The 23,429-nt window shown below is 33.2% G+C and overlaps 2 protein-coding genes across 7 annotated transcripts; one reads left to right on the forward strand and one right to left on the reverse strand.

Moving 5' to 3' along the window:
* Positions 1-35: 35 nt before the first annotated feature.
* On the forward strand, positions 36-3,929 carry LOC121259269 (zerumbone synthase). Of its 3 annotated transcripts, none has more exons than XM_041160794.1 (3): positions 36-317; positions 686-775; positions 2,930-3,929. In XM_041160794.1, the coding sequence occupies exons 1-3, from the start codon at positions 127-129 to the stop codon at positions 3,732-3,734; spliced, it is 1,086 nt and encodes a 361-aa protein (XP_041016728.1). In that variant the 5' UTR covers positions 36-126; the 3' UTR covers positions 3,735-3,929. The 3 variants fall into 3 exon arrangements, with proteins under 3 accessions (XP_041016728.1, XP_041016729.1, XP_041016730.1); XM_041160795.1 differs by having other exon boundaries at positions 701-775; XM_041160796.1 differs by having other exon boundaries at positions 704-775.
* A 1,275-nt stretch (positions 3,930-5,204) lies between these two features.
* On the reverse strand, positions 5,205-13,762 carry LOC121259267 (bifunctional 3-dehydroquinate dehydratase/shikimate dehydrogenase, chloroplastic-like). Of its 4 annotated transcripts, none has more exons than XM_041160791.1 (10): positions 13,352-13,758; positions 12,390-12,498; positions 9,308-9,529; positions 8,239-8,579; positions 7,836-7,899; positions 7,130-7,238; positions 6,520-6,669; positions 6,283-6,431; positions 6,029-6,191; positions 5,208-5,888 (listed from the first exon to the last, which is right to left on the reverse strand). In XM_041160791.1, exons 1-10 carry the CDS (start codon positions 13,636-13,638, stop codon positions 5,845-5,847), a joined length of 1,638 nt encoding a protein of 545 aa, XP_041016725.1. In that variant the 5' UTR covers positions 13,639-13,758; the 3' UTR covers positions 5,208-5,844. The 4 variants fall into 4 exon arrangements, 3 of the variants coding, with proteins under 3 accessions (XP_041016727.1, XP_041016725.1, XP_041016726.1); XM_041160792.1 differs by having other exon boundaries at positions 5,831-5,932; positions 13,352-13,759; XM_041160793.1 differs by lacking the exon at positions 7,130-7,238 and having other exon boundaries at positions 5,205-5,888; positions 7,823-7,899; positions 13,352-13,759.
* Between the last annotated feature and the right edge of the window lie 9,667 nt (positions 13,763-23,429).

Below are 23,429 nucleotides of genomic sequence, written 5' to 3' on the forward strand. Positions count from 1 at the left end.
GAGCGGAAAACCCATGGAAGTTTACACTGATTCTCATCTCTCTTCTCTCTTATTCTCTCTCTTCCCTGTTCTTGGAGAGTGACGATCTCGAACTCCGAGGCCCATTACAAAAGGGCCTTTAATTCCATGCATAAAAAATGGGTGGGAGCTGGGAACGGAGCACGTTGCTGTCCTTGTTTACCCCTCTCCCATTGTTGTTCTTTTTCACTGTCGCGTGAACTCAGCCAGAAGCTCAAAACACAACACAACTTTCTCCTCTCTCTGCGGAAACAACCTTTTACAAGAACTGAAGAAACTATGTTCAGGGGTGGGCTAAGGTTGAATTTTTTGTATTTCTCGAAGATTCAGTTTTTTTTTTTTTTTTTTTTTTCTTTTTTTTGGGGGGGGGGGGGGGGGGGGGGGGGGGGGGGGGGGGGTGCTGCGTGGGCAATATAAGGCATATATGATTTCAAATTCCCATTTTGAGAGGAGGACTCAGTTGTCGACAATGGATTATCAAAATGGTCATTTTTTCTGGCAATTTGCAATTTGATCAAGATGGGGGAGAACCCCATAAGCCTTGATTTGAGGAATTTTCTTTTGAGTTTTTTTTCCCCCTTGTTTTTAAAGGTTTTTGGGGCTGATGAATTTGCGTTTGGTTGCTTTCTTACTTATGCATGCGGGACTGAATACATCTCATAACTAGTTCCTATTGTTATAGCAGCAAAAATGTCTCCATATCAAGAACTTCGCTTGTTCGCGGCTTCTACAGGTTATTTTCGATCCGGACTGGAAGGTTTGTCGAGTTTCTTTTTCTTTTAATATCATTTTAAACTTTACTTTTGTATCTTGTTCTTTTTTCTCATTGCATTCCTTTTAATTTGTTGGTAGCTTGGATATGATGGCATAAACTACATTCTTATCTCTAAACTACATTCTAATATTTATTGATATGACCTTTGAAATCTTTTGAAACTAAGCTCACCAAATTTATGGTCATTTGATGCAATATTGGATGATGTGGCTCAACAGGAACAAAGCTATTGCTTCGAAAATTATATATACTATAGAAAAGTTTTACAAATAAGGGCCTGCCCTCTCTTATATTTGATCAAAAGTTTGTTGGAAACTATTATAAACACATACGTTTCTTTCAGAAAAGAAAAGTGCTCTGGACTTCTAGTAACTTGCTGTCGGCAGTTATTTTGAAAGTATGTTCTATGGTCCCCTGTGGTTGCGGCTGGAGCTGCCATAGCTTATGGCTTACCTATATGTGAGAATTTGACAGTCTTATCTCATTATATTCTTGATTTCCCTGGATGAGGATCCAGAGGTAGTGGGCATCGTAATCTCTATCGAAAGCATTAAGCTAGTTGAATGTGGTTCCCTTTATTGGTTGTGACCTCCAATTGCAACTCATCGTTCCACCAGATGGATCACAACAAACTGCCTCTTTTGGCGGTAATCTGTATCCCATTCTTCAAGCATTGTTTTGTTTGATCACAGATTGACAGGTGATCTGTCCTCTCTCTCTCTCTCCCCCCACCCGGTTGTTGCCAGAGGGTCTTGAGCTAGCTTCCTTGAAGAGGCTTGATGGGAAAGAGAGGTGAAAAAGGAGAAGGAAGGTCTCTCTCTACCTCACAAGCTCTTGGATTCCATGGCTAAGGCTTGAAATGGTGAGGGTGGAGTAGGATAGGTGGTGAGTGTAAGATAGAACCTCAGGATGCTAGGGAAATTGTGGCATATAAGAAGGGTGGTGCTAGGGCTCAAGGCCATTTTGAAGGGGCTTGTACCTTTAGCCTTTTGTCTCCTTTTTATTTTCTTTCAAGCAATGCGTCTACTGCATTGGGGCTTTTGTTTGGGAGCATTCCACTCCTCTTGTACCTCTGATTTATATTGATTTTTCTACATAATGATCTCTAGAAGAATGAGAATGACTATTCTAACCAAGCTCTTGTGGAGGACTTTAACATTTTTTATGGGAAAAATACTGATTCTACCCTCCAACTGACGTGTTTTATGCTTCACACCTGAGACTATAAAAACTGATAAATTGCACCATCAAATTACCAAAAAATGAAAAACTAGCTTTCATCTAATTCTAACCAACGAGATGGATGAAAAATAAGTGATGTGGTACAATGTTGATAATCATATTCTTAACAAGGGGTATACGTTTTAACTTTTTGGGAGTTTGAGGGTGTTATGTGTATGTTTTAGTAGTTTAAGGCCTCGTTTGGTTACGCAGTTCAAATGAAATGAGATGAGATGTTTTGTTAAAAGTTGAATAAAATATTGTTAGAATATAATTTTTATTTTGAGATTTGAAAAAATTAAATTGTTTATTATATTTTGTGTGGGAGTTTGAGAAAGTTGTAATGATGAGATGAGATGAGATAGTTTTGTGTATCCAAACCGAGCCTAAGATTCAAAATGTAAAAAGCCTATTAAATGAAGGGTGAAAATTGTATTCCCCCCCCCCCCCCCCCCCCCCCCCCCCCCCCCCCCCCCCCCCTTTTTTTTTTATTATCATCTGGCAAATTCTCCTGCACTTTCTACTCTCACCGGTTTTACTGTTGGTATATCTAAAATAGTTGTGTAGGATAAGAGAGTGCATATTTTTAATCACAGAATTGTTGTTGACGACTATAAATAGGGTTTTGTTGGAGGTGCCTCCATACAAATAATTAATCGGGCAGTTGTACATCCACTGCCATCCCTATAGGCTCATTAGATTCAAACAATTCCTATTTCAGTCTACTTTAAGTTCGCCAGAGTTATGCTAACCATACATCCTCACCAAAAAACAAAACTGCATTGGACCATAAAAATCTCATCATGTCGTATTTATCTAAAATGACCCTCTCAAATTGCTCTGATTTTATATTCCACCCAAGTTGGGATCAGTTTTGATTTGATGGCTAAAATCCCTTCTTATGTTGTCACATAGCAAGCTAGAAGGCAAGGTAGCATTAATAACTGGAGCCGCAAGTGGCATTGGAAAGGCAACTGCAATCAAATTTATCAACAATGGTGCCAAAGTTGTTGTTGCTGATATCCAAAACCAACTTGGCCAAGAAACTGCAGAAGAGCTTGGACCCTATGCTACTTTTGTTTCCTGTGATGTCACTAAAGAGTCGGACATATCAAATGCAGTTGATTTTACGATCTCTAAGCACAAGCAACTTGATATCATGCACTGCAATGCAGGGGTGCCCTGCAAAACTCCCCCCAGCATTGTAGAACTTGACCTGGAAATGTTCGATAAAGTCATGGATATCAACGTGCGGGGAGTCATGGCCGGGATCAAGCATGCATCACGTGTAATGATCCCACGGCAAACTGGCTCAATTCTTTGCACAGCTAGTATCACCGGACTAATGGGTGGGCTATCGCAGCACACATATTCTGTGTCCAAGTCTGCTGTCATAGGCATTGTTAAATCTGTGGCTGCAGAGCTATGCAAGTATGGAATCCGAGTCAATTGCATATCCCCGTTTGCCATTCCAACTCCATTCGCAATGGATGATATGAGACAGTTTTTTCCTGGCGTTGATGATCAACGGCTTGTGGAAATGGTTCGTAATGCTGGTGTCTTTGAGGGTGCATATTGTGAACCCAGCGATGTCGCTAATGCTGCGCTCTATCTTGTGTCTGATGATGCCAAGTATGTTAATGGGCATAATTTGGTGGTCGATGGGGGTTTTACTTCTTTTAAAAGTTTGACTTTCCCTGCACCTGATGAACTTCAGTAAAAGCTTTAGTGTTCAAGTATAATTTGAAAAGAGAAAAGAGCCACAAAAACAAGTTTTACAAGTTTGGATGATATGTTGTTAGCACCAAAAGTCTCATATCATGGATTGTGAGGCATCACATGGATGTGAAGTAACACCTTAGGTGTTCTACCAGGCTCTATTGCTAATTCTAGAGAACTCTAATTGCAATTTCAACTATTTCTGTCTGGTTGTAACACAAATATATATGTATAGATGCCATTTAGGGGCAGAGAGATGCCACGGTTCCCCAATAATATCCAAACCCTGCTCCTCTACTCATCTAAAAAAATTATAGAAGAAAATTAATCATGAACCCTAAAATTATTTGAAATAGCCTCTTTAATACCCAAAAACCAGTTAATACTAGCATTAGCATTGGATTGGCTATCCATTAGGTAAACTTTACACTTTTTTGCCTTTTGCCTACCTATTCAAAACTTAATCACATTAGATTATCCCTCTAAACTGTTTATAATGATAGAATATTAATTTAATTTTAACTTTTTATTATTTTTAAAAAAATCTTTTGGTCATATTTTACATATCTATTGTATTTTATTTCTTTTGAAAATAATGGTTATGTAGTTCATTTTAATTAAATTATTATTTTTACTTATATTTTCAATAATTATTATTTGCAAGTGAGAATGTAACGGTAAATATCTAAAATTCTATGAAGTTTGTTAATTTAATATTGGACAAACTTTTCTTGTAAGTTGTACTGTTCGACAGGGGGAAATAGAATACAAAATTTTAGTTTGGATTCAAAATCACTATCAACTCATCTCATCTCATTTTATCTAATCATTACAACTTTTCTAAACTTTCAAACAAAATATAATAAACAATTTAATTTTTTCAAATCTTAAAACAAAAAATATATTAAAAAGTTATATTTTATCAATATTTTATTCAACTTTCATCTTATTTCAACTCAACTCGCTATCTAAACTGATGGCTTCTTACGGCTGAAGCCAAATTTGTTGAATCTCTTTCAATTACTGTAGCTAAAAGCTAGGATAATTTCATTTTGGCAAATACAATGGATTTCCATTAGCCATTTAATGGATCCCTGGCAGTGGTCTTTTATGAAAAAAAAAAAATTAGAGATGAGGTATTTTGGGATTTGTGAAAGTGGCAGACCTATAGAAAGTATTTATGAATTGAGAAATTTTCTAAGAGTTTGAAAACAGTGGGGGTTCTATTGAAAATGTTGGGTTAATTACAAAATCATTCCTAGAGTTTTCACAATTTTACAAAATAATCTGAAACTCCTCATTTTTTGCACCGTCATACATGGATTTTGAAAAGTAGAACTGATATTTGTAGTAATGCGCAACTATTGCGCACTCATTTTAAAAAAAGTGTAAATATGTGATCCGCGTGAAAAAATTAATTTTTTTTTATGATGGACCCTATTCTTTTACAAAAGGAGTGTCTAGCACGTGCATAACCAATGACTATATTTAACATTACTCGATCCTCTCACAATGAGGCTAGATGTTCTGATGTTCATGGTATTTGTATGGGTTTCATAAAGTGACTCGTATGAAATGTGGAGGTTGAGTTGGTGATCTGCTTGGGTTCACAGAAAATGTATGGATTAAGCTGTAGGGGAATATCATATGCATGTACATTTGTGATCATTCCACACTCGGACTGTACTAAACATTGAACGGGGGAATCCCTTCTTGTTCTCAGCAAAGAAAAAACAGGGGATAATCCTTCTTGCACAAGGATGAGAGAATTTTCAAGGAACCTGACTGAACTCTCTTTGAAGCAATTGTTGCTCAGTCAAAGTGACACAGTAATCTCGGACCACCTTGCTAACTCCACCAAACACATAGCTAGACTCAACCAAACACATACCTATCTATAATCTTACAAGCCTCGTACTGGCATTCTATTTTACAACAGAGGCAGGGGGGAGGGAGAGGCTCTCGGCATTGACAAGCTGGTGTAAGTGTAGTACAACCTCAAACATACCATATAAGCTGAGGTATTCATAGATTTATTACTTTGGTGCCGAAGATGAAACTGAAGGAATTTACATCAACCAATTTGATCTCGGCATGCTTGGGTATAAGAATCAGAATTGTTCCAGAACCAGCTTTCGCATGAAATCCTCTGGAGCTGCAAAGCAATACAACCGAAGTGTTACCCAACTACCAAGTTTCCTGCCGTAAGAGGAGATTTTAACCAAAGATATATTGCTCAAATATAGCATGCAAGTATGATAGAGTGATGGCTTGTCTTTGGAGGAAGATTGGTACCTAAGCCACCAGTGAACAGTCTGAACTGCCCAAGGGCCTGCCTGATAAACATCTCAACTCCACTCACCACAGTGGCCCCTATCTCTGCAGCCTCTTGCAAGAGCCGTGTATTTCTAGGCGTATAAACCGCATCAAAAACTAGTCCATATGCTCTCAGGGCGTCCTAAACAAGCATGAAATGAGAATCAATCTATTGATCAGTATGTGGTACTTTGAGCAATATGTGCTCTTTGATATATAAGGAGAGAGAGAACCTTCGAAACAGGAGTTTGATCTGAATTAGGTTCCATTCCTATTGCAGAAGCATTGGCAAGGATCATGTCCTTCTCTGGGCTGAATCTTTCTAGACATTCATATGGAAAAGCTTCTCCTGAAACTGCATCTGCAAGAGCCTTTGCTCTTTCTTTTCACAAAAGAATGTCATGGTTAGAGAGGATAAAGCTGTATTTTTTTCTTTAATGTTATGGTAAAGAGAACATATGGCCTATTACCATAACTCCTGTTGAATATGACAACCCTAGCTCCTCTACTTTTAGCTCCAAAGGCAAGTGCTCTTCCTGCACCCCCTGCTCCAACCAAAACAAAAGTTTTCCCAGCTATAGGAGAAGTATCTGATGCTTCTCCTTTGAGAAGTCGTCTATCTGCTCACACAAATGAGAAATTAATAATTTTACCCAGACTATCACCTGATTGATCAATCTATAATGTTACCTACACTATCATTATACATGGTCTTCCATCAAGGAATCATCCTTTTCAGATTGCTTGTAGTTCTGTTTAAGAAAATCTTCATATTAATGATGGTATTGGAAAACAACATAAGTATAGCTCATGGACCATTCTATGCATAATTCAATAAAGTAAACCAGTATGAAACTTTGAGAGATTCCATCATAAAGAAAGTACACTTTTCTCCCGAGAACAATACCCATTTCAGCCAGTAGGCTCTCTCAACACCACCTTGAAGATAGAAAAACCACCAAATCATGTTCTTAGCCACAGTACTAACCAGGTTTTAGGGTATGGTAGATTAGAAAGGCGGATAGAGGCATACAGCCAGATTCCAAATAGTCAACAAAGTCAAACTTGGTATTTTAGTACCTCTTAGTGCATCCTCAATTGCAGTGATAGAAGCCTCACAATCTGTATTATAACCAATCAGCTTCCCATCAATAGGCCTTCTTACTATAGTGTTCACAGCTCCTATGGACTGATTGAGAAAGCACAGCACAATTTAGAAGATATTGTAAACATGATCCCACTATTAACACAGCAAGTGAAACAAAATAGTGTGCCTTAGAACTGAAATTATCAAATACGATAATTGATGTCTAGTATCTAAGTCTCCATGGATGCTTGTAAATGTCAAACTGATGGATTTGAGCAAATTGCAATTACTGAGCTGAGGCCTATATATCTTCTACACCTTCATACCAGGACTTGTACCAGATTCTTCAGCTCAGGATGGAATTTGGCTTCATAAAGTAATAGAGCAGGTAACAGTACAACACCGGATAATAATAAGTTCATTAAACATAACCTCAATTTGTCTGACAGGGGATTGCGCCCAAAAGAAAACCGACCCAACCAAAGAACCAAGCTGGAATACATAGTTTGACCCCTGATGTGTCATCCAACACGACTTTTCCAAGCAAACCATGAGGGAGTGTGTGCTTAATTAGCTAACTTTTGGCACTTTCTTTTCTTGTTCCCGTAGTAATTTGTTTACCAAAAGAGAAACTAATTAGTCAACATTAAGTTTAATTTAGAAGAAGAAAACGCAATGCACATTACCAAGTCTACTGACCTTAGCCAATGGATGTACTTCATCACAGCATCCAACAGCTGCTTCCTTGTGTGGGATTCCAACACTACAATTTTTGTCAAATAGAGGGAAAAACATTCATATGAGAACCAAGAATCGAGAGCACTACAATTTATAAATACTGACCTGTGCAAAAATGTGGAGCACCACATTGAAAAAACAAATGCCTAATAAGCAACATTGGATTCTGACAACCAATGAACTAAATTGCGAAAACTGAACCCTGTTATGGATTGTGAACAGAAGGTTTGGGTAATAATAGGAGTTCTAACAACCTAGGTGGTAAAATTATCAGGAAGTTTAGAAAAGGAACCAGGTTGAAAAGACATAAACCTAGCTCGACAAGCAATGGGAAGCTCTTCTTTTTCTTCTATCATAAGCATACCTGAAACCTGCGAAGTCGGTGCCCGTATAGGTTTCAAAGAACTCCTTGATATCATCGACGAGCATGGGGACGTAAATTCCATTATATCCAGTGTGTCTGAATGCGGGGTTGTGCAGAATGGGACCCTTGCTATGGCCTACCGGGTTTGAAATGAGACCAAAAACTTTCGTATCTGCGTTCAGGTGTTCAAGCTTGTAAACGTGTTTAATGCTGAGTAAAGTTGGCAACCCAGGTATTGATTTGCATTCCAGAGATCCATAGACTAGAAAACCACCAAATTTAGGACCCAATAGTTGGCTTATTAGACCTCTACTGCCCGCTGCAATAACAATTAATGGCACCTGAATAGACATAACAGCAGTAAATATGCCTGGTGTTGTTTAAACAAAAAGACACAAAGGAAAGGAGAAAGAAGAATACGAGTTTTGCTATGCACCAGAAAAGCTTTTCATTTTTCAAAACAAAGGAAACACTAGAGTTGCAATCGATTTTCAAAGTCTGCCTTTTAGTTTTTCTGTGTTTAAGCTGAATGTGCAATATTGCTGAATTTTATTGCTGTACAAAACACATTTTTATTGCGGAATAATCTCACATTGCCTGTGGACAAGGTCTTGAGTATGTTTATAAAGAATTAATAATTCTCTCTTATAGAACCGGTTTTATGAGATGAGTTAGGCTCATGAATTTGGTATCAGAGCCTGCCACAGGATGAATGGAGGCTCACACTACTTACCCTGTGATAAGGACCATAAAAAAATACCGGCCACCACGTGATGGAGGGTGTTGAAGAATAATCTCATATTGCCTGTGAACAAAGTCTTAGACATGTTTATAAGGAATACATATTTCTCTCTTATAGAATCGGTTTTATGAGATGAACTAGTCTATAAATTTCTTCAATTTTTAGGCACGATTTTAACAAGAGGTACTTTGCGTTCTCCTAGAAAACATTTGAGAGCAATTACAAAATCTTAAGCACGAAAGTTTAGAATTTGTGGCGTGATTATGAAAGACATGCATAAACATCATTCATGTATGTGAATCATCCTGGTGAATTTTCGGAAAATACCTGGCAGCGAGTGAGCATCTCAAAAACCGGTGCTAGATCAGTGATATAATCCACGTCAATTACAAGCTTGATAACATCTGCCCCAGTAGATTGCATGCATGCAATCAGATGACCCAGTTTCTCTGTCGAAGGTTTCCCGCCGTTCACATAACTTGATACGATAATTCTGCTATTCACACGCCCGTACAAGTGCTCAGCCATGACAATAATATCCGATGCTACCTGCAGCAAAGCTCCATTAATTCAGCTACGTTAACGGACAGAGCAACACGTCTACAAAGCAGATGTACGTATATCTCCTTATACTTAAAAGTGCCTATCGCCCCATGAAAAGTGAGATAAACAGTAATGAACAGTAACCATTTTCTTCCTCCCGTCACGTCCCTCTCTACCTCACAGCAAAATCCCCACTTCCCCCTACGTCCCTCTCTGCAAATTCACCACAAAATCACCACATACATGTCCCTCTCTACCTCACAGCAAAATCCTCACTTCCCCTTACGTCCCTATCTGCAAATTCACCATAAAATCACCACATATACTTCCCTCTCTACCTCATAGCAAAATCACCACAAAATCACCATACAAATCACAGAATTACCAAACAAATTTCCACACAAATCACAAATCAACAGATCCGTGAAGAGAGAAGGGAAGCTGGGGCTTCGACTAGAGGAGGAGGGGTCGTCGGCGAAAGACGATGCTGCTGGTGGTGGTGCGGTGGCGTAGGGGTGGCCAATGGCGGCGCTACGGGAAGAAACCCGTGCGTCAAGACCTATTTCGGGTTGGTCGCGTGCGGCTAAGGAGGACCTGCCAAGGGGCTTCGAGAGTGGGGTTTGCTCGCCGGCGTGAGGGGAAGCCGGTGAGGTGGTTGGTTACGCCGCAGGATGGCGCACAATGGTGTTGGGCTGCTTGAAGGAGGAGATCGGGTGAGAGAGAGAGAGGGAAGACGCGCGCGGAAGGGAGGAGCTGCCAAGGGACTTCGACGGTGGGGTTTGATCGCCGGCATGAGGGGAAGCCGGTGACGTGGTCGGTGAGACCGCAAGGTGGCGCACTGCTGCTTGAGGGAGGAGATTGCGTGAGAGAGAGGGCGGACGAGGCTGAGCGGAAGGAGAGAGAGGGAGAGAGAGAGAAAGTGAGGGGAAAAGGATCGTTTTCGGATTTAAATCCAGTCATTCATCATAATCTCTAAATTTGATTCAATGGTAAAAATTTAATAATGATTAAATTAATTTAAAATAATTAATTAATATATAAATATCATATCATAAATAAATTATCAAATTTAATTTATAAAATACTAATAGTTTTGAGATTTAAATTCAATTCTTCATCATAAATCTCTAAATTTGATCTAATAATAAAAATTTAAATACAGATTTAAATTAATTTAAAATAGATAATTAATATATAAATATCATACCATAAATAAATTATCAAATTTAATTTATAAAATATTAAATTTTTTGAGATTTAAATCTAACCCTTCATCATAACTCTCTAAATTTGATTCAATGGTGAAAATTTAAATACTGATTTAAATTAATTTAAAATAGATAATTAATATATAAATATCATATCATAAATAAATTATTAAATTTAATTTATAAAATACTAATATTTCATCATTAAATAAATGATGAAATTTTGTTAAATATTTTAAAAAAAATAAAAATATATAAATAATTAGAGTTTTAATATAATTTAAATATGATAATATTCTTAATTAACTAAAGAGAACTGCTACAACTACAGAAAAAGTAGTTCGAAAATGTGTCCTGAATGTGTCTTTCACTTTTTTATTTTTCTTTTATTTTTTTCATGTATTTTTTTAATCATCATAAACATTTTTTAAAAAAATAAAAAATTAACGACATCATTAAAAAACACTTCCTTAATTACTAGGTAAAAAAAAAAAAAAAAAAAAAGGCCGAGAGAGGGAAGACGTGGCTGAGCGGAATGAGAGAGAAGGAGAAAGAGAAAGCGAGACGAAAATGAAACTTTTTAGGATTTAAGGGTTCGTTTGTTTTCAGAGATGAGATGAGATGAGATTAAAGTTAAAAAGTTAAATAAAGTATTATTAAAATATATTTTTTAATATTATTTTTATTTTGATATTTGAAAAGGTTGAATTGTTTATTTTATTTTGTATTGAAAGTTGGGAAAGTTGTAATAATTAGATGAGATGAGATGTTTTCTGAAAACAAACGAAGTCTAAATCTAACCCTTCATCTTAACTCTCCAAATTTGATCTAATGGTAAAAATTTAAATACTGATTTAAATTAATTTAAAATCGATAATTAACATATAAATATCATATCATAAATAAATTATCAAATTTAATTTATAAAATACTAATCTTTCAAATGATGAAATTTTGTTAAATATTTTTAAAAAAGTATAACTATATAAATAATTAGAATTTTAACATAATTTAAATATGATAATATTCTTAATTAACTAAAGAGAACTGTTACAGCTAACAAAAAAGTAGCCCGAAAATATGTCCTGAATGTGTATTTCATTTTTTTATTTTTCTTTCCTTTTTTTTCATATATTTTTTTAATCATCATAAACATTTTTAAAAAAATAAAAAATTCACAACATCGTTAAAAAATACTTTCTTAATCACTAGATAAAAAAAAAAAAAAAAAAAAAAATAGGCAAACGTCCAATATATATATATATCACAATTACTTGCACATAATTTTCAAATCAGCAAACAGCTTCATTGTCAAGCTTTACTTTGCTCCCAGAAAATTGGAGAAATCTTCATAACATGCTGATCAGAATCCAACTATATGCTAACTGTAAAGGAAAAGGAGTGTATTCGTATTGTGATATATATATCTATATATATGAAAGTTGAGAAATACTTAGTATATACAAAAAAAAAAAAAAAAAAAATCTTACAAAAAGTAAATTTATAAACTACTGTGAATAGATTATGTCAGATGTCACATCTTAAAAATCTTATTATTGCAAAGTATATCTAACGTGTCACATATCAAGTTACGTTAATTTACTTTTATAAGAACTCTATGTAGACCAAACATTTAACATGAACAAGTGAGAATGCACCTCATAGTCCATTTCAACGAATTCAACATCTACTTCAAGAGCTAGTCTCAGTACTTGCAAGCAGAGAAACTTGCTGTCTCCTTTGCCTGAGGTCCTCGACGATTTGAGCCTGTATTTCAGCAAGTATTGGAGATTACTCGATGGATCTAATTTCTCTCTTATTATTTATTACTAATAGTCGTGTAAAAGCAGGGAAAAAAATGTTAGTTTTTAATAATGTTTATAACTTGATTATGAAGTATTTTGGAAGTGTTGGCATTTTCAATTGCTGGTATCCTTGGAAGAGATTAGAATCGAGTCCAAGGGGGTGTGAAGTACGAAAGATATTTTTTTGTTCTCTTTTTTCGCCCTATCATGTCTGATCTTATCCTTAAATAAGCTGCAGTGTAATATAATAAAAAGCATAGATCAATAAAATGAAATCCAGATATTTATGGAAATTTGGATTCCCATTGTGTAGCCTTTCATTAATTCAAGGGAATGTGGCATTGATCTTTAGTCAATGATCTTTTGGATGCTGGTTTTCGTTCAACATTGTTTTATTTACACGTTTGGATTTAGAAATGAGTTGAGATAGTTTTAGATAAATTAAATAAAATATTATTAGAATATTATTTTTAATATTATTATTTTTTTAAAATTTGAAAAAATTAAATTATTTATTATATTTTATATAAAAATTTAAAAAATTTATAATAATAAAATAAAATACGTTAAAATGAGTTCTGAATACAAACCTTTGTGTTACTATTTGATCAGGAAATTTTATATACGCCATGTTATAAAAGTCTTTTTACTGTGAAGTAAATGTAATATACGAGATTTTTTTTCAGAAGACTAATATGCAATATTTAATGATATAAAAAATGTAAAAACAAAAAGGATGTAGGTAGGGATGTAGTGCACAGATATGGACAGAATTAAGGATGAGTAGTACTAGTGATAAAATAGTAATAGGATACCTGTAAGAGACAATGGCAGGGAGAGTTCTGTGCTGAATGAGCTTCTTAACCTCAGAAATTTGGGAGAAGGACATGGAATCGACACAAAGCTCCACAAGGTCTGCACCTTCTGCCTTGGCTAACTCCATGGAACCCACCATTTCTTCCTCAGTTTCACATTCTAGTGGTGTGCAGACTAGGATGTTGTTCTTGAATGCCATTTCTGTGTATGTGTGAGTCAGAGAGAGCGAGAGAGAGAGAGAGAGGAGGGCTGAGTTTTTCAGTAGCAACCACTCACCATTGGTCATGCCCCGTGACTTTAATAGCAACGATGTCGCTGTAGAAGAGAACAGTACCGAGAGTGACTGAATTTATGAATCATCGTGATCTACTGCTTCGCTAGTCTGAGAGACGGGTTAGAGAGAGAGAGAATACCAGCGAGAACAGGCCACGTGTTGAGTTATATAACCAACACTCGGTAGGTCACCCGACAATAATTCTATTTATTATTTCAATTTTTATTACTTTATAGTATTAAGTGATTGAAAATTATTTATAATTTTTTTATAAATTTATTATTTAATGCAATATTATAAGATGGTAAAAAAATAATAAAAATTAAAATGATGAATAAATTTTTTCTAATCGAGATCCATTAATTTCAAGTACGAGCAAGGCGGCGTTAAGTTTTTTTTTTTTCTTTTTCTTTTTTTTTTTTAAAAAAAAACCCAAATGGTAGCGAGTCTAGGGTGGGAATCGCCTACCCGAATTTAATCCGCTTATTCGCTTATACATATAAAATCCAAGAAAAAAAAAAGCTAAATTTTTAGAGTAAAGTTGCGTTTGGATGTTGAACTGAGTTGAGTTGAGTTAAGTTGAGATGATAAAATATTGTTAAAATATTATTTTTTAATATTATTATTATTTTAGAATTTTAAAAAGTTAAATTGTTTATTATATTTTGTGTTAAGATTTGAAAAAGTTGTAATGATGAGTTGAGATGATTTTAAATTCCAAACGAAACCCAATTGTAAATAGAATAAAATTGTAGATACTCTCAACCTATCTCATTTCATCTCATTTTATCATTATAAATTTTATAAATTTTCACATGAAATATAATAAATAACTCAACTTTTTCAAATTCTAAAATAATAATAATATTAAAAAATAATATTCTAACAATATTTTATTTAACTTCTAACTTTCATCTCAATTCACTATCCAAACCTAATTTAAATGTAACAAAACCTACATGGTAATGTTGTTGCTCGTTAGGAAATTGGAAAATAAATCAATTAAAGGAATTTGATTGCATATTTAAAAACCAAACAAACATCTATTTCTAATTATTGAAGATTGAACTTGTTAAGACTAAGCTCTTGTTTGAGAATTCATTTCATCTTATTTTTAAACATTACTTAAATATAAATAATTTTTAATTTTTAATTTTCAATTTTTTTGTCTAATCATTATCTAATTATTATAACTTTTTCAAAATTTTAAATAAAACACAAAAAATAATTCAACATTTTCATATTATAAAATAAAAATTATATTAAAAAATTATATTCAAACAATATTTGAATTATAACATTTTTATTCTAATTTTTTTCCTCAATTTTCAAAATCTAATAAAAATATCTTAAGTAAACTATTTTATTATTATATATAAATTATTTTACTATTATGAACAAATTCCTTTTCACATCTCATTTCCTAAACTAGACCTAAAAAGTATATAACAAAACAAAACAACTCCTGAAAATCCATTATATAGCATGTGGTGTAATTTGCTATCTGCCTCGTGGCTAGCTACCACTCCGCTTTTCGTTCCTCCTCCCTCTCTATTAGTAATAAATAATTATGAGTTCCGCTGCTTCTCCACGTTCTGACTTCTGGGGAGACATCAATTACAGTCTCTTCTATACATGTTTCTCTCGTGCCAACCTGACTCATATCATTAATCCAATAATTTCGGTAAAAATCTCATGTACAGTATTTTTCTGTAATTTTTTTTCTTTTCTACCTTTTTTTTTTTTTTTTTTTTTTTATAATAAACAATACTAGAAACTTCTGCTCGTTAGGTTTTGATATGTGTTTTTTAGTTATTTTTTACAAAAATTCTTTTAATACTTTTAAATATTTTTAAAAAATAAAATAAATTTAGAATATTATTAAAAAATACTTCCTTAATTATAAAGTAAAAAAAATATTAGTCTTCCTGTTAGGAGCTCTCACTGTGATTTTTTTTTTATTTTACTTAATGATTAAAAAAGTATTTTTTAATAGTGATTTTTTTTTTAAATATTTAAAAGTGTTAAAAAAATAATTAAAAAAAACACATAAAAAACATATGCTAAGCTTAGCAGGAGCCCAACGATGACTCCAGCATTATTTTTTTTATACATTCTATTAATATAATTGAATGCATATATTTTTATAAAAAATAATTATTTTGATTAATTACATCATTAAAGTAAGCAAAACATATACAAAAATATGGACAAATTTGGTTGGTTGGACCACATCAAGATTTGATTGCAATTTGCATGCGTACTTACAGAATGCCTTTATTTTCCGGGGCTCAGTAGGGTTAAAAGATTCAGCAGTTTGGCGCATGAGATGGGACCCGTCACCAGGTCTGAGTTTCAGAATAGAGTAATGCAAACATGTCTCATTTATTTGAATATTAATTAATAATCAATAATATAAATATAAATATTTTTTTTTTAGAATCAGTAATCGTTTACATCATACACTTTATATATAATGTAATTTATTTTTTTATAAAATGTGAGAATATTTTTTTATAAGATATAAGAATATTTTTTATAAAATATAATATATAAAATGATAAATAATAATTGTTAAAAAGAAATTTTCAATAATTAATGATACGACGCAGCTTGGTAGGAATGAAAATGGGGCACTTTTTACAACAAATTTATCTTCTAAAAATTCGTGCAAAATGATAACTTTGGTAAGATTTGACATAAATGGACTTATGAAAGATTTGACATTTAAACCAACCTAATTATAGGGCTTAAACTTTTCTTTTTCCTAATTTTATTTTTATAATTAATTATTCGCATTTTACACCATTTAATTGAATTGTCAAATTTTTGTGTTAGCTTTCTTTCTCCAACTGGCTGGCCGTCGGTTAGGATTTTGCGGAAATGAAAGTTATGGAACCGATCTGAATATTGATACAAACGAATTTTATCAATTTTTTTTAATAGAAATAATTTGTATAAATTCTAAATAGACAAGTTATATATAAATTTTTTTAAAAAAAGTAGATCTCGCCTTAAAGAAAATGTAAAAAAAGTTATTCTTTATTAGTGAGATTTCATTTTTTTACAAAAAGATTTATATGAAACTTATCTATTTGATACTGATACTTGTATCTGACGTACTTGTACCCACTTTTTTTTTTTTTTTTAATCATATGCTTCCCTCCTACCACTAATTTATTATTTTCTTTATTTTTAATTTTTTTTTTACTTAATGATTAAGAAAATGATTGTTAGTAAAATTATATATATTTTTAACTTTTTTAATAAGTAAGAATTTTAAAAAAATACTTAAAAAATATAATAAAAAAAGAAAAAATTTCAAATATAATATATAGTAATAAATGAGTAATAGAAAGGGAAAAATTTGGGGCCAGATGAGTTTAAAATCAGTTTTCACACCAGCCAATACTAATGTGCCACTTAGACAGTCCAAAAAACACAATATGAACCCGCGTCCACCCGATCCTCGTCTGTTTCCTTCGAATCTATCTCCCTCCCCCATCATCTACACTCTAGTCCAAAAGAGAAAGCTCTCTTTCTCTCCATCTCCCGCCCGATCCCACGACGATGAACAAAAGGAACGCCATCCCTGCTCCCGCCACGACTCACGATGGATGCCGGCAAACTTAAATATTTTTTTCTCTGCATTTTCTTGAGATTAGGGTTTTCTTGACTGGAAACTAAATTTGTAGTCCTTCATTGCCTAGTTTAGTACATGTATCTAGTCCATATGTATTTATGATAGTTTGTTGTGTTGTAACTTGACCCAGACTTGTAATCAGTGTGGGTCTTTCGAATTAAGATAATCAGTATATTTAATCAAATTTTAAAGCACACAATAATTTTTAATTTTTTGGATTTAAAATATTTTTCGAATGAAGTTAAAAACTTAAAGAAAATATATATTAAAAAACATTGAAAAAATATGGAGCCCAAACCTGAACTTTGATTTTAGGTAGCCACATTAGGAACTGTTTGAGGTAAACTTTCAGACGAAATGTCCACCCCTGCTTGAAGGCTAGTGAAAGTAGTTTCACCTTGTTGAAAAATCATGCTTGGATTGAACATTCACAAATGGGGTTAAAATCTTTCAGTTTCTAATGGTGAACCCTTCACCTAACACAAAATTATTGTTTAAAATGACTTATTTACATCGACTTATAAAATGACTTATTTACTCTAAGCACACAAGATTCCTATGTACTTAGGCCATGACGACTTTTATATTATGAATAAATCTTCTACTTATAAAAAATAGTTTGAGGGTTGTATATTCAGTTTGTAAGTGGTGTATAAAATATCATATATGAAATTGATAGATTTATTTCATACCTAGAACGCTTGTGTAATTCTTCAAGGGAATTTGTACGCTTATTTCCTCTCCCTTTGGCCATAGCCTTAGGGGAAGGAGGTGTTAGAAAGGGGTGGAAGTGGGGAGTTGATTTACATTGGTTGGTGTTCAATTATAACTGTTACTAGGAGACAAACCCCATATGATCAATTTAGTGTTTATTTCTTTATATATTTTTATTCTTTTGGCATTGCATTGCATTTGATGATCATATTGAGTGCCTTAGGATGCAACCATTAGTTGATGGAGTGGGTTTTTTCTCCTCTTTTTTTTTTTTTTTTTTTTTTGCAACAATATGGAAAGTAGTGGAGGAGACACTATATTTAGCTTACGATCTATGAGGGCAAGAGATTATGTGATATCAGGACGAAGACCGATATGTTATTGCGGCATTCCCTCCAAAATGTGGACATCGGGCAACCCAAAAAGTTTTAGTAGATAGTTTTTCAATTGTCCAAATTATAAGGATAAAAAACAGTGTGGCTTTTTCAAATGGATTGATCTTGAAATGGAACAACCGGATTGTTGTAAACGAATCTTGGAATTAACACATCGAATAAATGAAAGGATAGCAACTGAACATGCAAGAATTGAACACATAAAATTTCAATCGATGAAGAAGAAGTACAAATGTGTCTTAATTGCATCTTAGATTCTATTTATTGCGTTATTTCTTACTCTAAAAGTTTATGAGCCTTCATGCTCTGTAAATCGTTTAATGCTACATTAAGATGTTCTTGGCTTATCGGGACAAGTTGTATTTATTTTTTGGATAAGTTTTTGTAAAAGACTATTTTATGGGATCAGTGGATGTGGGTTATTGAAATGGTGAGATCACCATGCAAATTAATAGACTATTTTTTGGATCAGTTTTCTCATTTCTTTTTCTTTTGGCACCACTGACGTTTTCTGATCAGTTTTTACATTTTTTGCAAATGTTGGTGTGAACTCAGGGAACATGGCATAACTTACAATACAATAAAAGCTTAAAAAGTAGAGGTGGGTCTTTTTCATAATGGAAGCAAGGCGAGAAGCTGTAGAGAAATTTTAGTTGTGAAAGCAAAAGATAATTACCGTATGTATTCAATTAAAATACCAAGACACATTAAAAAACCAAATCAAATGATAACAAAAAACAAAAAAAAAAAAACAAAAAGACAAAATAGAGATCTTAGTTTATCTTATTCAATTAAATATTAATAGCATGATATTATGTAATAGATTAATAGAAGCATGTGTTTCTCTTGGAATCACCAGGCTGTATGAAAAGATTAAAAGAATATAGGAAGATGTTATTTCTTCGTTCAAATGCCTTACAACCAACTTACAACCACTTACACAGACACCTAAATTCTACATTACAACCAACTTACAACCAACTGGATTCATCATTACAGCCAACAAAAGTATCATGGCTACAAAATATCATGTCTACAAAAAATATTGAATAAGGAAACAACAAATTTAACGAAAGTCCACTCCATCAGCTACCCAAAAATTAATTCTCTTCTAAAAAGTAAAAATTTCACGATGCTTCATACTCTTCATCTTGTGACATTGTTGGGAATTGCATATTTTTACAAATCAAGAAAAATTTTCACAAAAGGATGACAATAAGTGAACAAAGAAAACATTTAAATATAAAATAAATAAGATAAGATTAGTATTCATACATATCAAATGTTGTTGACATAGTGACCAGGTCTGGAGGTAATATAGTTGAACTTGGTTCGCCCATAGTACTATAAAAAAATATTTCATCAAGTAAAAAGTTTCACACAAGGAACATACGACATTACTCAAATAATTCTGAATATCCTTAGAAATGTAACTAATGTTATAATCACCACTATGGTCCTTACTCCAAACAGACATTATTTTTCGTGTTGGTATCACCAACTCATTTAGTGTGTCTATTAAATTTTTTTGACCCGGTGTCACCCGTCTATGCCCACGAAGCAAACTTCTACTCCGAGGTGTCAACAAATCATGATTATTCTGGAGTACAAACTTGGATACAACCCATTTGCCTCCATTCTTATTTATTTTCAACATCATTTTACACCCACACTTTGTTTCCAAAGCCTTGGGTCTTGCTCTCTCTTTAAGTTTAAGATTATACCGACAGAACCCTTCTCTCAACACACATGCTCTACACCAATTAATGATTTGTTTATGCCTAACAACTGAGTATGATTTGTTTGAGTTCTAAAACCAGTTCGTCTGGAGAAGGCTTTATAGCAACTAAATGCATCATCTACGTCGTCAAACTCTAGCCCCACATACGGCTCCACATATGAAGATGACATTATATGGCCGTCCTCGAGCATGTTCCTGTTGAGTCCAACCTCACCATCCTCTTCAATTATCTCAACTTCATCGGCGTTAGAATTAGAACTATCTAAAATCTCAACATGATCTCTTGATATACTCATCATTCACGCAACCTGATATCATTTACAAGATAGAAATGGTGAGTAGATCTTCTTGCATAGAGAATGGTGAAATTAAGATACAAGACATAAATGCTCAAGTTCCTAACCTGAAAGATACAACACAGGTAATATTATCACGTAAATCACTAAGTTGGAGTCGAGTCATGGTTATGTTCAATCGAAGTAAAATACAGGTGCAATGGAGAAATTTATTTACGATACTTCATATCTGACCATAGAAGGACCCATTTTCATTTTTTCAAATCAATAGTATCCTCCATATTCACAAACTATTTCAAATCAGCTTTTATAAGTTATAACAATAAGTGATTTAATATGTTATTATAACAGAGGTAATTCTGTCACACTCTAATATTAAGCCACTGAACTGGTTACCCTCAAAGTGAGATATTGATGTTATCCCTTTCTATAGGTAATCATTCTATAAAGGCCACTTGAATGACCCAAAGATCCCTTAGTTGGATTCAAACAAGGAAACAACCTTTTCTTCCCTACCAATTACATTAGTGGATGGCCGATACGATGAATTTAGTGATGTGTACATGCGTATGTTAAGGTTAAGATTATTAAAGCAATAAACTTATCTTGAGTTGGCTATAGTGAATTGTAAAGATTATAGGTATGATTTCAAAGAAAAATAACAAAATAATAATAATAATAATAATAATAATAAGACTATGTAACTTGTAAACGAAATAATTTTCCAAAATATCTAATCACAACCTCAATTAAGCACTAGAAAATTATCTTTAGACTTTATTAGAAGACCTAAGATGGAATTGGGGACACTTAGGCTAGCTGATCATGGGTGTAGTTATGCCCGAGGGACAATGTATTTAGCTAGTAACAATCAGTTTATATCTGGGTCAAGCAACAACACAACATACTATCATAACTACATATAGACTAGATAGATGTACTAAACTAGGCAATGAAGAATTACAAATTTAGTATCTAGTCAAGAAAACCCTAATCAAAAGAAAATGTAGAGAAGAAAATACTTAAGCTTGTCGGTGTCCAGTGTAAGTCGTGGTGGGAGCAGGGACGACGTTCCTTTTGTTCTTCTTCGTGGAATCAAGCAGGAGATGGAGAGAAATAAGATTTTCTCTTTTGGACTTCAATGCAGATAATGGGGGAGGGAGAGAGATTCGGAGGAAATAGAGGGGGATGAGGTGGACGCGGGTTCATATCGTGCTTTTCTAGAGTGCCTATGTGGCACATTAGTATTGGCTAGTACGGAAATTAATTTTAAATCTTAAGCTTTTTCCTAATAGAAAGTAGTAAATTATATTATTAATTATTTTTGACGTGACAGAAAGGGTGAAATGAGCTTTGAAGCTTTTTCCTAATAGTGTTTTTCATTTATTTTTTATTTTTTAATTGTAAATTTAAAAATGGTGGGATGCAGCACGTTCTGAATATCTCAAACCTGGATGTCCTTAAAATCTTACAAAATGGGATGAACGGCAATCTAAGACATGAATAGGATTATAGGTGCCACACCACACGATATATAACTGTCATTAGATTCTAAGTACGGTATGTATTGCAGATTTCATCCAAGTACAATCCATAAAACATGCTACTTTGATCAATCACCAATGAAGTAGTGCCAGTGGTACTAGTCTTCACAAGGTACATGGATCCCATGAATTTTTTTCTTTTGTAATGTTTGTGCAAGCCTTTTTGTTAAAAAATAAATCTATTTAAAGATCTTACTTTTTTAATCATTATTCAAAGAGTTTGTACGATCTTACATGTAACAAGTAACAAACGTATATCTACCATTATTTTAAATTTTAAGGACAATACAAAAATAACATGGTCCTCTTATTTTCTTATTAAAGACACACGTGGCATCTTTCAACTTAATATAGGAGACTCCTATCTAAAGATTCTATCAAATAATTCTTAGGCCAACAATTACAACTTTTTTAAATTTTCATACAAAATATAATAAATAATTTAATTTTTTAAATTTTAAAATAATAATAATATTATAACAATATTCTATTTAACTTTAATCTAAAACCATCTCATCTCATCTCACTATCCAAATCAGGTCTTAGTTTCTTTAAGTGTAACGTGCATAATTAAGCATGATACACCTATTTTTTGTACCTTTGTTTTCTTTTTTCCATTGATCTGTTGGACTAAGTTAATACAATAGGTACCATCTTCATTTAATAAATAATATGCATTCAAAAGAATAACTTTAGCTTAGTTAATGTTGTATCATTCTTTGAAAATGAATTATACTATTTAGAAGTTTCGTGCCTAACATATCACTTATTGTAAAATTCATTATATTTATAAAATTATCAATATTATTTTAAGAAGCAGACGTGGCATATCTCTACTTCATGATATGTCAATAAAAAAAACTTTGTAAATAAATTTATTATTTAAAAATAACCCATTAAAAATTGTATTTTAATTAAAAGGTTGGTACGTACGTACATCATTGTACGTATGATCAAGAAGGTTGCAAAATATTAGAGTTTGATGTAAATTGCTTATACAAAACAGTTTTTCTATATACAGTCGGTAGATATAATCGGTGTGCAGTCGTCCATGTCACGTTAGATTTAAAATGAATAATTCTTCCTCTCTCATCAGGTCGGTTTTTTTCTCTCATCAGCTCCAGCAGCTCGGTCTCTTCCTCTCCTCAGCTCTCTCTCATCTCTCTCATCAAATGTCTCCACGTCAGTCACGTTTGCACGTTGTTAATCCCAGGCGCTTGTAACAAGCGTTTTTCATACAAAAAGGGTCGCACAAAACAAGCTGCAGGTTCATTCGAGTTGTAAGGCTAATAGAAATGAAGAAATTCCTCAGTTTGTTTTCACTCCTCTCAACTCATCTCATTTAATCATTACAATTTTTTTAAATTCTCATACAAAATAAAATAAATAGTTTAATTTTTTCAAATTCTAAAATAAAAATAATATGAAAAAAAATATATTATAATAATATTTTATTCAACTTTTAACTTT

This window comes from Juglans microcarpa x Juglans regia, chromosome 4D (assembly GCF_004785595.1).
Source record: "Juglans microcarpa x Juglans regia isolate MS1-56 chromosome 4D, Jm3101_v1.0, whole genome shotgun sequence".
NCBI classification, from domain to species: domain Eukaryota; kingdom Viridiplantae; phylum Streptophyta; class Magnoliopsida; order Fagales; family Juglandaceae; genus Juglans; species Juglans microcarpa x Juglans regia.

Bases quoted from the DNA above. Each gene is read 5' to 3' on its own strand.
- LOC121259269 (XM_041160794.1), top strand. From the start codon at position 127: ATGCATAAAAAATGGGTGGGAGCTGGGAACGGAGCACGTTGCTGTCCT. The intron at 318-685 runs GTTGAATTTTTT...TCTCATAACTAG, and splicing joins ATGTTCAGGGGTGGGCTAAG to TTCCTATTGTTATAGCAGCA. The intron at 776-2,929 runs GTTTGTCGAGTT...GTTGTCACATAG, and splicing joins TTTTCGATCCGGACTGGAAG to CAAGCTAGAAGGCAAGGTAG.
- LOC121259267 (XM_041160791.1), bottom strand. From the start codon at position 13,638: ATGACCAATGGTGAGTGGTTGCTACTGAAAAACTCAGCCCTCCTCTCT. The intron at 12,499-13,351 runs GTATCCTATTAC...GCTGAAATACAG, and splicing joins CCTGCCATTGTCTCTTACAG to GCTCAAATCGTCGAGGACCT. The intron at 6,192-6,282 runs GTTCTCTCTCTC...ATGCTTGTTTAG, and splicing joins ATCAAACTCCTGTTTCGAAG to GACGCCCTGAGAGCATATGG.